At 44.1% G+C, this 14,797-nt stretch overlaps 1 protein-coding gene across 1 annotated transcript in view; it reads left to right on the forward strand.

Annotated features, from left to right (window-relative positions):
• Nucleotides 1-982: 982 nt before the first annotated feature.
• Nucleotides 983-14,797, forward strand: part of LOC137535090 (oocyte zinc finger protein XlCOF6-like) — a 97,947-nt gene continuing 84,132 nt past the window's right edge. The window contains exon 1 of the mRNA XM_068256880.1: nucleotides 983-1,082. Coding sequence (XP_068112981.1) covers nucleotides 1,071-1,082 — 12 coding nt within the window. The 5' untranslated portion in view covers nucleotides 983-1,070. The remainder of the gene's footprint in view (nucleotides 1,083-14,797) is intronic.

Below are 14,797 nucleotides of genomic sequence, written 5' to 3' on the forward strand. Positions count from 1 at the left end.
AAAATCATGCTGCCACAGTCTCAGTAGCAACCCCAGCACTTACCTCCCTGGGCTCCAGCGCTGCAATTTTACCTCCATCTTCCGGGTGGCGCTGTAATTCTTTAGTGAGATGGATGACGGCGATCTCGCCAGAGTGATTCAGAGCCTCGGAGGACAGGAAGGAGAACAGCTACCGATGTCTGGATCCCCCGGGAGGTGAGTAAAAGCTTCCGCTGCGTGCTATACTCTGCATTGAGCTCCTGGTGGCTAGCCCGAGCTACACTTGGAATTACCGCCAGGGAGGTTATCTTTTTTATCGCTTCAAGTATGCTGTAAAGGGCTTACAAGGCCACAAAATAAAGGTAGTTTTACTTACCACTTGAGTCCCTTTCCACAGCTCCAGTCCTCTCTGGAGTCCAGCTGGCAGCCTGTAAGGACCACCGACCCCTGATAGGTCAGCGTCTTCTGCACATGCGTGGGTGGGTACCTACCCCACGCAAGAATGCGCCCAAGTCACTGGGAGCATACTGTACAGGCTGCCATCTGGACTCCGGAGTAGACCGGAGCTGCGGCGAGGGACCCAAATGACTTCTAAGGGCTTGAATAAGCCCCAGGTATGTAAAATTACATTTATTTCTAGGAAGTCTCAGGACAGCAACCCTGATACTTGTCTCCCAGTTGCTGTCCTTCCGACTTCTGGAAAAGACCTTATTGTAAGTCATTTTTGTCTATTGTGGCCTCTTAAGTCCTTTAAAACACACCTGAAGCAATTGAAAAGTCCTTTAAAGATGTCATTCTCTGTGTTTTGTGGCTCTAGTGTGAGGAACGGATTGATGTAAAACGCGAGGTTAAAGAAGAACATACATATATGATGAGTGATCAGCGATCTGTGCAGGATTGTGACATGATGAGGACAATTAGAGAGGAAGAAGAAGAAACTTATGTGAGGAGTGATCAGCAGTCTTTGGAGGAGGGAGACAAGATGAAGACAATTAAGAAGGAAGAAGAACATATGTATCTGAGGAGTGATCAGCCATCTATGCAGGAGGGTGACATGATGACAAATATCAAAGCAGAAAAATCATCTGTAGATGTCTGCACAGGTAAGTAATGTTATATGCTTATATTTCACATTTTAATTCTTCATCTGTGAGTGTAAGATATATAGAGTGACTGGCAATGGTAGAATAGCACCAACAAATGAGCAGTTGATACTGTACACCAAATGAAAGGCCCATCTCCATTCCTCAGTATAACATCATAGCACCAACAAATGAGGAGGAGATACTGTACACCATATGAAAGGCCCATCTCCATCCCTCAGTATAACATCATAGTGCCAACAAATGAGTAGGAGATACTGTGCACCATATGAAAGGCCCATCTCCATTCCTCAGTATAACATCATAGTACCAACAAATGAGGAGGAGATACTGTACACCATATGAAAGGCCCATCTCCATTCCTCAGTATAACATCATAGCACCAACACATGAGGAGGAGATACTGTACACCATATGAAAGGTCCACTTTCATTCCTCAGTATAACATCATAGTACCGTATAACATCATACCACCAACAAATGAGGAGGAGATACTGTACACCATATGAAAGGCCCATCTCCATTCCTCAGTATATCATCGTAGCACCAACAAATGAGGAGGAGATACTGAACACCATATGAAAGGCCCATCTCCATTTCTCAGTATAACATTATACCACCAACAAATGGGGAGGAGATACTGTACACCATGTGAAAGGCCTATCTCCATTCCTCAATATAACGCATATCCATGACAGAGGGAGTCATTACTTATGTGCAGTTTGGGGCCAGTCAGAACTTTGCTTTGATATGTGGTGAGGCCTCTGACATCAGCAGGTAACATGTACTTTCACTCTTCTCCCAGCAGGTGGAGACAATACTGGGGACAGGTCAGAGGGACACCTTCTTGTTCCTGCTCCTTGTAATTTAGACGATAATGGCCTCACACAGATTACTCCTGGAATTGTCACCATTATTGGGAATGTACTTTTCACGCTTATCCCTGCAGCAAACTCTGCAAATTTCTCCAATCATCAGGAAGCTTCTGGAGGGTCACATCCTGTTACACCAAATATCCCTCCAGGTGTGCACACTGCTGGCAGAGCGAATGATTGGGGTAATTCTCAGGAATCTTCCAGTACAGCAGATACTGTAACAGGTGATGGCAACAAGAAACATTCATGTCTGGTTTGTAATAAATGTTTTATTTCATATTGGGACCTTGTTAAGCACCAAAGAAGTCACAAAGAGCTGTGGGTTTTTTCATGTTCAGAGTGTGGGAAACGTTTCCATCGTCATAAATTACTTCGTCGACACCAGAGAAGCCATGGAGAACACTGGCCTTATTCGTGCTCAGAATGTGGGAAAAAAGTCTCTACTAGTTCAAGCCTTCGGATGCACCAGATGATTCACACAGGAGAGCGTCCTTACTCATGTTCAGAGTGTGTGAAAAAATTCTCTTGTAGCTCAAGCCTTCAAAAGCACCAGATGATTCACACAGGAGAGCGCCCTTACTCATGTTCAGAGTGTGGGAAAAAAGTATCTTCTAAAACAAGCCTTCAGATTCACCTGAGAACTCACACAGGAGAGTGTCCTTATCCATGTTCAGAGTGTGGGAAAAAATTCTCTTCAAAAAAAAACCTTCAGATTCACCTGAGAACTCACACAGGAGAGTGTCCTTATTCATGTTCAGAGTGTGGGAAAAAATTCTATTCAAAAAAAAACCTTCAGATTCACCTGAGAACTCACACTGGAGAGTGTCCTTATTCATGTTCAGAATGTGTCAAGCATTTTCCTTCTATTTCACAGCTTGAATCTCACCAGAGAACTCACACTGGAGAGCGTCCTTACTCATGTTCAGAGTGTGGAAGACACTTCTCTTGTAATACAAGCCTTCAACTTCACCTGAAAATCCACACTGGGGAGCTTCCTTATTCATGTTTAGAATGTGGCAAACATTTTCCTTCTATTTCACAGCTTGAATTGCACCATAGAACACACACAGGAGAGCGTCCTTACTTATGTTCAGCGTGTGGGAAAAAATTCTCTACTAGCTCAAATCTACGGAAACACCAGAGGACTCACACAGGAGAGCGTCCTTACTTATGTTCAGAGTGTGGGAAAAAATTCTCTTGTAGCTCACACCTTCGGACGCACCAGCGAATACACACAGGAGAGCGTCCTTATTCATGTCCAGAGTGTAGAAAATGTTTTACTCAGAAAGGACATCTAGTTTCACATTATAAGAGACATTCCCGGTGACATTTACGGAGGCATTTCTCAGGATAGATCTGGGCAACTAACATAACCGTTAAATGACCATGACCCACAGGAAGATGTCTCATAGCAGGCCTGTAAAACCTTCTATATACTTTGTGTCACTGCTATGCCTAGAAAGAAATGTCAGCTAGCAGCACCTCTTGTCTCCCTAGGATCAGCAGTGTACAGTGGGTGATGGATCTGTACTGCTGTCTCCTCCCTCAGTTAGCTGCTCCAGCAGTCACTGCTCTCCTGCACAGCTTTCCCCTCAGAGCAGACAGTATGGCACAAATCACACACATCTGCCTGTTACTTCTGCTGTCATACAGGCTGCAAACTCTGCACAAATCCCCCAGAGAAGTTACTTTAGTGTGTGCCCAAATGGGACTCTCCTCCTCTACAAACACTTTAGGAGAGCCGGCTGTATGGAGAGTCAGTGTTAGAGTTCCCCATTGTGCTGCAGGCGGCAGAGGGAGGCCCTACTCTGCTGTGTGATGTGATGAGTCAGAGTCTTATAAAGCCACACAGAGAGGAGCCGTGTATGTGGCTGATCCTGGGAGCTGACAGCTGCTGAGAGCTCACATTTCCAGGCACATTTCTCACACACAGCGTACTGAAGGGGTTATTAGCTTGCTTCTACCATATACTGTATCCTCCACTAAAAGCCGATCCCATGAGTAAGCCAGCCCCTTTCTTTTAAACCCCTTTGGAACCCAGAGCTGCCTAGGGATGTTGTGTAACAAAAAAAGTCCAAGACCAAATTCTTGCAGCTGCTCGTAATCTCAACCCTCTACCTGGCATTCCTGTTACAGTGCAGATATATGCATACATCGCCCCCTCTACTATCCTGAAGTGGAGGTAATTTTGTCCGGGGACTCTGGCATTGCAACAAACTGCAGTCTGTTACAGATGGGGATTTTCCTTCATGATCACCTTTCAGCATGGAGGTCGCACTTATACCTGCAAACCTCTGGATGATGCATGTAGGGCGCTGATCCATGCGGGTATTCCTCATGACCTTACTGTGCCTCAAGCCTTACCACAGCGTTCTCCGTGACCTGCTAGGGTCGGTACCACAGCTACTTTGGCTTGACGAGCAGCACAAGACACGTGAGTTACAGGTCCTTGAGATGCTCTTCAGTCCTTCTTGGTCTCACTATTATTAAACTGCTCTCCACACGATACCAATCTGCATACACTTGACCTATTCTCCTGAGTGGCGGACTTTTGCAAGAACGTCCCCTTTGAAATTACCTTGATCCTCAGATGGCTTATACACTACCCCTATATGCTATTTACAGCTTTGGGGCCATGGACTGTTCTGATCCACATGACTTTCTTGAGGCTAAGTTGGGGTCTCTAACCTCTAAAGACAGGACAATCCACACCGGTGACCAGTTGCCTGTACTGATAGATGCCTAAGTATTACCAGAGATGAGTATTTCTTGTTCTTCAAAGCCTTTTGACTGTAGCTCTTCCTCATTATGTCTTTACAAACCACCGACTACCGTCTGAATTTCTATGTACTTGCTCATGCTGATAAACAGAAGCTGTAATGTACGGTGGTGTATTTCCCTTCAAGACTCTGGACTCCCTGACAGTCCATGTACCTAATGGAGTATCTCCTCTACATTATGCTATGGTTGATAGTTTACATCCACTGGCTGTTTCTAATAATAGTCCCTGGACTTATCTACTGCTCTCTTTGAGCTGCCAACCATCAGTCTGGGATATTCTTGTTATGTGATATGTGTTATCCTGCTGAAATGAACTCTTCTGGGCAGTTATGATCTTGAACACAATAAGACTTGTTCACGGTTATTTAGATTTAAATTGTATGATTATTTGCACCCATCTGGGTTTTCTTTACGTGCCTGTTCTTTTTTTTTAAGTTCATGATACAGGATCTGTTTGCATGTTATTAGAACAGAAATGTTCCAAGTATACTACAAGAGAGATGACATACTAAGGCTCTGTCCCCATTCGGGGTCCCTCCATTTGTGTTCTGAGCAGACGGGGTTTCTTTTCTAATCACTGTTACTTTATTAAACTTTATTAGACATTTCTATATGTCACACTAGTGTTATCGTTAATAACCTTTTTTCTCCCTTAAGGTAGAACTGTTAAGCAATCTTTACAGCTGATGCAGATTTTTTGCTATGGTTTACTCCACTAGCTCTGTTGTCTTATGATTATAGCCTTGTCGGTTCAGATCACTATGGGGTGGCCATGGCATATGCAGGTCAGTTTTGTTGTTCTCTGAAGTGGAGATATTGCTGAATTAAGCCAAATATATATTGAGGACGAGGGGCTCTGTTGGAGGTGCCCTAAGTGTCTGATTTCTTCATGTAAATAGGAGTATATACATCTTACCTCCTCAAGGACAACCACAAAAGGTAAGTATATGTTTATTTCGTGCACAATAGACAACGCGTTTCAGGGGTGCTGGCCCACTTCCTCAGGTCAATACAAAAGTGCCGCAAGAGCAGTGTATTGCCGACATGAGCGCCTCTCTAATCATATATATATTGGGGAGATGTTTGATTGAATGTAATGTTTGACTAGATCATTCTGATATCCTGTGACGCCTAGTGTCCCTATAGCTCACTTGCACCTTTTTAGTACTTACTATACAGATATTGTAGATACACATAAGATGTACCCTCAGTGGAGGATAATTAACTCTTTACAACATCCTGTACTTCTGTTTATGATACGAGGCTTAAACAACAGGTGATAGAGCTTCTTTCTTGATGCTACAATTTTAAGCCCCTATAAAACCTAAATAATTAATTAAAAATTTCACTTACCTAGGGCTTCCTCCAGCCCACCGTAGGCTGTGAGGTCCCCTGGCTTCCTCCTGGCTGATGAGATGAGAAAGAAGAAAGAAATACGAGGCATGCTGGGGGAGATGAGAGAGAGGAAAGAAACATGAGGCATGCTGGGGGAGATGAGAGAGGAAAGAAACATGGGGCACGCTGAGGGAGATGAGAGAGAGGAAAGAAACATGAGGCATGCTGGGAGGAGAGAGAGAGAGAGGAAAGAAACATGAGGCATGCTGAGGGAGATGAGAGAGAGAAAGAGAGGAAAGAAACATGAGGCATGCTGGGGGAGATGAGAGAGGAAAGAAACATGGGGCATGCTGGAGGAGATGAGAGAGAGGAAAGAAACATGAGGCATGCTGGGGGAGATAAGAGAGAGGAAAGAAACATGAGGCATGCTGGGGGAGATGAGAGAGGAAAGAAACATGATGTATGCTGGGGGAGATAAGAGAGAGAGGAAAGAAACATGAGGCATGCTGGGGGAGATGAGAGAGGAAAGAAACATGAGGCATGCTGGAGGAGATGAGAGAGAGGAAAGAAACATGAGGCATGCTGGAGGAGATGAGAGAGAGGAAAGAAACATGAGGCATGCTGGAGAAGATGAGAGAGAGGAAAGAAACATGAGGCATGCTAGGGGAGATGAGAGAGGAAAGAAACAAGGAATGCTGGGAGGAGATGAGAGAGAGGAAAGAAACATGAGGCATGCTAGGGGAGATGAGAGAGGAAAGAAACATGAGTCATGCTGGAGGAGATGAGAGAGAGGAAAGAAACATGAGGCATGCTGGAGGAGATGAGAGAGAGGAAAGAAACATGAGGCATGCTGGAGAAGATGAGAGAGAGGGAAGAAACATGAGGCATGCTGGGGGAGATGAGAGAGGAAAGAAACATGAGGCATGCTGGGGGAGATGAGAGAGGAAAGAAACATGAGGCATGCTGGAGGAGATGAGAGAGAGAAAGAGAGTAAAGAAACATGAGGCATGCTAGGGGAGATGAGAGAGGAAAGAAACATGAGGCATGCTGTGTGACAGGCAGCACCCCAGTACTGGGCTAGAGAGGACCTGTCACATTACATGAGATGATGGCTGGGGGAATGGTGCTGCTGTACTGTACCAGCTCCTCCCCAGGTGAAGCATGTCCAGCAGCTGTTTGAGCAGTACAGGGTACGGATCAGCAGGCAGCCCAGCTCACCATGGCACAGGCGGCAGCGTCTCTTGTACCCTTCACACAGGTAATTCCAACATTATGTGTCAGAATGATAACAGGATGGGGGGGGGGGGGGGGGCACAAAGAAATTGGTTAGGTGATGAGTTGAGGCTCTTTACTAAGCTGCTTAAAAAAGTGTTAACTTGGAATTATTAGAACTGTTCATTAACTTTACATAGCCATAGTAATCCAACATGTATTCACTTATTTGAGCTGGTCGGTCCTCATCAACGGGCAGCACGATGTAGCAGTGGTTAGTGGCTGCCTCGCAATCGCTTTGAGTCCGGCAGGAGAAGGGCGCATAGTGGCGTAGTGGTTAGTGCTCTCACCTTGCAGCGCTGGGTCCCCGGTCAGAAGCCCAGCCGGGTCAACATCTGCAAGGAGTTTGTATGTTCTCCCTGTGTCTGTGTGTGTTTCTTCCAGGCACTCCGGTTTCCTCCCACATCCCAAAATACAGATACGTTCGTTGGCTTCCCTCTAAAATTGGCCCTAGACTATGATACATACGCTACAGGATACATACACTCACCTAAAGGATTATTAGGAACACCATACTAATACAGTGTTTGACCCCCTCTTGCCTTCAGAACTGCCTAAATTCTAAGTGGCATTGATTCAACAAGGTGCTGAAAGCATTCTTTAGAAATGTTGGCCCATATTGATAGGATAGCATCTTGCAGTTGATTGAGATTTGTGGGATGCACATCCAGGGCACCAAGCTCCCGTTCCATCACATCCCAAAGATGCTCTATTGGGTTGAGATCTGGTGACTGTGGGGGCCATTTTAGTACAGTAAACTCATTGTCATGTTTAAGAAACCAATTTGAAATGATTCGAACTTTGTGACATGGTGCATTATCCTGCTGGAAGTAGCCATCAGAGGATCGGTACATAGTGGTCATGAAGGGATGGACATGGTCAGAAACAATCCTCAAGTAGCCCGTGGCATTTAAACAATGCCCAATCGGCACTAAGGGGCCTAAAGTGTGCCAAGAAAAATTCCCCCACACCATTACACCACCACCACCAGCCTGCACAGTGCTAACAAGGCATGATGGATCCATGTTCTCATTCTGTTTACGCCAAATTCTGAGTCTATCGAGACTCATCAGACCAGGCAATATTTCAATTGTCCAATTTTGGTGATCTTGTGCAAATTATAGCCTCTTCTTCCTATTTGTAGTGGAGATGAGTGGTACCCGGTGGGATCTTGTGCTGTTGTAGCCCATCCGCCTCAAGGTTGTGCATGTTGTGGCTGCACAAATGCTTTGCTGCATACCTCGGTTGTAACGAGTGGTTATTTCAGTCTACGTTGCTCTTCTATCAGCTTGAAACAGTCGGCCTATTCTACTCTGACCTCTAGCATCAACATTTTCGCCTATAGGACTGCCGCATACTAGATGTTTTTCCCTTTTCACACCATTCTTTGTATACCCTAAAATTAATTGTGCATGAAAATCCCAGTAACTGAGCAGATTGTGAAATACTCAGACCGGCCCGTCTGGCACCAACAACCATGCCACTCTCAAAATTGCTTAAATCACCCTTCTTTCCCATTCTGACATTCAGTTTGGAGTTCTGGAGATTGTCTTGACTAAATGCATTGAAGCAACTGCCATGTGATTGGTTGATAAGATAACTGCATTAATGAAAAATTTAACAGGTGTTCCTTTAGGTGAGTGTATATCTAATTTAAAGTCAACTGCTCAAAGTCAGAGGCCCTAAACATAACTCTTCCCAACAGCAAAACTACCCACTACAAAGCGACCTTTCCCTTTTAAATGGGCTACAGAAGCTATTAAATACCTTGGGGTTTTCTTACCTAGAGATCTTAGTCGACTATTCTCTCTGAATTTCTCAACAATTGCTAAATCACTTTCACGAGCTCTTGATCGTTGGAGTACTAAGCCACAACTTTCATGGTTTGGACGGATTGCCTCGGTAAAAGTAAACCTACTGCCTGGGTTTGTCTGTGTGTGCCAGACCCTTCCGATACTCTTATTCCCTGGCAAAATTACAGACTAAAATAGGAAAATTTGTATGGGGAAAGAAAAAACAACCAAGATTGCGTCAATCTATCCTATTTTTACCAAAATCGGCGGGAGGTACAAGTCTACCTAATATCCACAACTACTACATGGCCTCAGTTCTATGCAGACTATTTGATTGGTGTGATAGCTCTCATTAAAAACACTGGGTCTATATTGACCAAGACTCCCTTCCAATTCCTCTAGCGGGGCTTCCCTGGATAGTTGATCCTAACATCAAGAAATATGAGACTCTCAAGCCTTTAGTTTACTCCACTGCCAAGGCGATGCCCCATCTTATTAGACAGAAAAAAAGGCTCTTCTCTTCTAGGACCAATGACACCACTGCAAAATAATCCGCTCTTCCCACCAGGATATCACTCAACTTTTGCTTCTGACTGGACTGCTACTCCAGTTCTCAGACTTAAAGACCTTGCACCAGGTGGCATTCTTAAGCAGATTAATACACTTCATGAAACAGTACTCTCAGGCAAATTCCCCAACTGGGCCTTTTTCCAAATTCGAAGCTTCTTAAGTTCTTCCTTCCTTCCAATCTTCTAAAAACCTCACTGACTTTGAAAAACGACTCCTTGATAAGGGCCCCCATAGCCACTCCATAACCTGGATGTATGGCTGGCTCACCACTCCAACTTCCCCAATCACTCTCCCATACCAAACTAAATGGGAATCTTCCTTAGGCGTTACATTTACAGACCATCTGGGCTCTAAATCATAAGGGATCTTTAAATGTTACCACTCAGGTACAGAGATATGAGATCCTTACTCAGTGGTACAGAACCCTAGCTATTCTCTCTAGATATGTTCCAGGGGCACAAGATATCTGCTGGTGATGTGGCTCTTCAGGCACTAGTAAATCTAGATCACGCTATATAGACATATGGTTCTATTTTATTCAATGAAGAGTTAATACAGAATACATACACTATTAGATGTCCTATTGGTATGAAAAGTACATTCCCACACACTCAAGCACGTACCACTCCCATCCACTTCTCCTACTGCAGTAGGTAAAAAAGGAGGGAGTTAAAAAATTAAAAAAGTAAAAAATAAATAAAATTCTATTGGATAATAGCAATATCCGTGGCGTATATTCAAAGAGTAGTAGAATACTGCTGTTTCCAAAGATCACTTGATCCGTAATGCTTGTAGTTACTTGTTAGGCTGACTAGTGTCCAGTTTTAGCTCATAATGATAGCAATGGCATAAAAACAATATCTTCTACATATTAAAGGTGCACGTTAGTCCGACGCTGCTCAAATTAATGAACAACCGCTCCGTAAAAGTATAAATATACTCACAGTCCTCTTGAGGTAGACAAGTTGCAAAAGGAGCCACTCGATCCTGTCAGTCCCAGCCTTGACAGGAGAGACTTTGACCTGCTGTAGCAGTGATAGGTCGGGCCAGCTCGCCCGGCTCGCCTGGATAGCACGGCAGAACAGCGGTGTAATGTTAGCCGTGGCGGAATCAAAATCTCCCCAACGCTCTTGCGTGCAGTTGAGACACGCCTCCTTCCTGGGTAGTGTTGTGACGTCACTGAAGGTTTAGCCAATCGCTGACACGTTTCGGAAGGTACGACTTCCTTTCTCAAAGCTGGCTAAGGATAGGAGGGTGTCGGCTTGGAACTGTGCTGTCAATCAACTAGTATTATTCAAAGGCATACAGCTCAAGATCTTTATTAGGTCCAGATGGTGTAAGTGTCTTAAGACTATAAATGCAGTATGTCTCGTACCTGGACATTTCTAATATAAAGTCTCCTCCCCGCCATGGTTTAGTAACTTTCTCGATCGCACAGAAGCTGGTACCTTTCATAGAGCAGCTGTGATGTTGCTTGTAGTGTTCAGACAGCGAGTGTTTCTTACTACCCTTCAGTATATTTGTGCAGTGTTCTCCCAGTCCCCAGTCATTCTTTTAAAGGGTGTTTTGTCCTGTCTACATACTGTTTATTACAAGGACATGTCAAAACATACATAACGTGTAATGATCAGTGATGCTCTGCTGATCAGAGTGAGCTCAAACAGACTAGTTAGTAGAGCAAATAGTAACATTAAAAGTAAACACTAATGTCAGTATTTTAATTAAGGTGTGATCACACGTGTATTGGTGCACAGTAGCTCAGGAGTACTCCTAAGTGATAGCCCTTGGCTGTAAGGACTATCACTAGTGCTAGAGAGGTCGTACAGGCAGTGTCGGTAACAGGTTGGTCAGGTCACAGTACAAAATCGTGAGGCAAAATCGTAGTCGGTAACCAGCCGAGATCGGCAACAATCAGATAGGCGGAAGTACAGAATCAGAAGGCAAGAACAGAGTCGAGGTCAGGCCAGGGTCGGCAACAAACAGAAAGGCAGAGTACAGAATCGAGAGGCAGAAGAATCGTCAGAAGTTCAGGCAAGGTTCATACACAATAAGGCAACAATGAATAATAATATGAATATTACTATTACGAAATATCAATATAAATATCGCTAGCTATGTGTGAATCCCCGGGGTCCTGCCGGATCAAACACACTTGGAACTAACTAAGGTCTGAGAGCTTAACCGCAAAGTTTCAGCAACAGCAGACAACGATCTACTGACAGCCCGGGTCCTAAATGCAAGAGGTGATACCCGCGGCTCCGCCCACTCGCCTCAGCCAATCAGAGGCAAGGGTCAGACCAGAGTTGTCAGCTGACCGGCCGGTCAGTTGACTTTCCTCCTTAATGCATAAAGGTCCTGTCTCTGGGTGCGCACGTGCGCTCTTCTGTCCTGATGCACCCTGGAGAGACCTGACCTACTGGTAAGAGATGCCGAGCAGGAGGCGGCGGAATCAGCCGTGACGTCAGACGCGGGAGTGGTGGTCGCGCCGCTCTCCGCTGCAGAGAAAACTTTGACATTACAGACATAACACCCTTAGTGTCACAATTAGTGATATCTCTAATTGAAAAATTGTTATTGTCCGCAGTGGATGTGATCTCATTCACCCTCCTCACTGGCATACTGGTTTCTCTACATACCCTACAGAAACCACAATTCTTGAAGTAACCTGATTTATTCTTAGCACCCAACTTCTTTACAGTGGGTGCTATAATATTACCCAGATTTTTTGATCTCTTGAATATTACTTCAGGATTCTCTGGTAATATAGTTGTTAAAAGGTGATCTTCCTTCAAAATTTCCCAATGCTTCTTCATGATCTTTCTCACCTTCCCAGCCTGTGATGAATAATTCAAAATTATCTTTGGACAGCCTTCTGGTTCCTTTTTCCCCTGGGGTTTCTCTTCCAATAGGTTCTCCCTCAAAGTGCCTTTAGAGGTTTCCTTAGCCATATTAATGTCCCTCAATGAGTGTCCCTTATCTTCAAATCTGGTCTGCAGATTATCTGCCTCTGCCTCAAAGTCTGTCATTTTGGTACAGTTCCTTCTTAAATGGAGGAATTGGCCCCGTGGTATGTTAGTAAGCCACTTCAAGTGATGACAGCTATCGATATTAATATAATTGTTAGTGTCCTCTTGCTTCAAATAAGCTTTTGTAGCAATCTCTCCTCCTAAATATTCTGTCAAATCCAAAAAATGTACAGTTTGTCTGCTGAAGTCCCCCGTGAAAGTTAAATTATAACCATTGACATTGCTTCTCCAGACTACTTTGTGTGCCCTTCCAAATAAAGAAGGCATCATTGCTCTGGCCTTCGCGAACCTTTACATGGAGCACTGGGAATGATTCATACTCGGTGGTCCAAGGGGCCCCGGAGCTAACCTGGTGCTCTACCAGGTTAGCTCCGGGGCCCCTTGGACCACCGAGTATGAATCATTCCCATTGGGCCATGTAAAGGTTCGCGAAGGCCGGAGCGAACCGGGTCCCCATCGCCGTTCCGGTGCCCTGGAGGAAGTACTCACCTTCAAACACAAAATAGTTGTGTTCGAGTATGAACAGAATACCCTGGAGGATAAACTCAATCTATTCTCCTCGAGGAAGTACCTGACTGCCTCCACCCCTTTCACATGTGGTATCTTTGTGTACAATGAGCTCACATCAATTGTGCATAACCAATAATCCTCTTGCCAGTTACATTCTGATAGGACTCTCAAAAAATGTCCAGTGTCTTTGATATAAGAAGGGGCCAATTTTACAACCTCCTGCAAATATTGATCCACATATCTCGATAGGTTGGATGTCATAGACCCAATCCCCGATATTATCGGTCTTCCTGGGGGATTCTCTAGTTGTTTGTGGATCTTTGGGAGGTGGTAGTATACCGGTGTTCTAGGATTGTCATTGAAGATATACTTATACTCATCCTCATTGAGAATTCCACTGTGCTGACCTTCTAATAACAATCTTTCCAGTCTTTTCAAAAACTTTCTGGTTGGATCCATCTTTAATTTTTGATAAGTAGTGGTGTCCTCTAATTGTCTGTAGGCTTCCTCTTTATATTTATCAATGTCCTGTGCTACAAGCCCCCCTCCTTTGTCTGCTGGATGTATCATAATAGACTGATCATCCTTCAGTCGTTTCATAGCCCCCCTCTCTGCAGTAGTTAGATTATTCACAAACCTAGCGCCTCATTTCTTAATGTCACTCAATACTAATGATTAAAAAACAGTCATAGCTTTACTGGTCTCCTGTACAGGAAAAAAACGTGACCTACTTTGTAATCCAGAGTGTCTAAATGGATCAGGATTTCAGCAAAGCTTGGTGTACACAGGCGCCAGAGTAGAATAAAAACGTTTAAAAAACGTCTAAAAGAGGGGGATGTTCAGGTGGACTTACCTCCCTCAAAAATATAAAACTCAATTGAGTCACATTTTTACAATTGATTTGTAAAAAATGTTTGGAATCATGTATGATTTTCATTCCACTTCTTACATGTACACCACTTTGTATTGGTCTTTCACGTGGAATTTCAATAAAATTGATTCATGTTTGTGGCAGTAATGTGACAAAATGTGGAAAACTTCAAGGGGGCCGAATACTTTTGCAAGCCACTGTACATCCATCCGTGATTGTAATTTGTCTGGTGGATTCTTTTGTTGTTGATGTTGTTGTCTGGTAACCCTCCTCGTTTCCCTCTGCTACACATCTTTTGCATTGCCCTAAACTAACAGCCTTTTGGACACAGGTCCACAAGTAGACAGAGAAAATCTCCTCGGAAAAGGTACCCATGACACCACAATTTTTTCTCCTTCATTCTGGCCCTTTTCCTTTGAATTACTACAAAAAGTCTTTCCTCGTACATCTAGTCAATGCTGCCCGTGCAACAATACCCTTCCTATGGAAACAACAGGAGCCACCTACTTTTGCCCAGTGGCTACATAGAATGGACAAAATATACCAAATTGAGAAAATTATCCTCCTGTCACAGGAGAGGATGGAACAATTCACATATACTTGGGCAAACATGGAAATGTTTAAGTATGCTGAAGAGTATAAAACTAATCGCTTGAGGCTTTTACTACTAAATAGCTAAGAA

This window comes from Hyperolius riggenbachi, chromosome 10, assembly GCF_040937935.1.
Source record: "Hyperolius riggenbachi isolate aHypRig1 chromosome 10, aHypRig1.pri, whole genome shotgun sequence".
Classification (NCBI taxonomy): Eukaryota; Metazoa; Chordata; class Amphibia; order Anura; family Hyperoliidae; genus Hyperolius; species Hyperolius riggenbachi.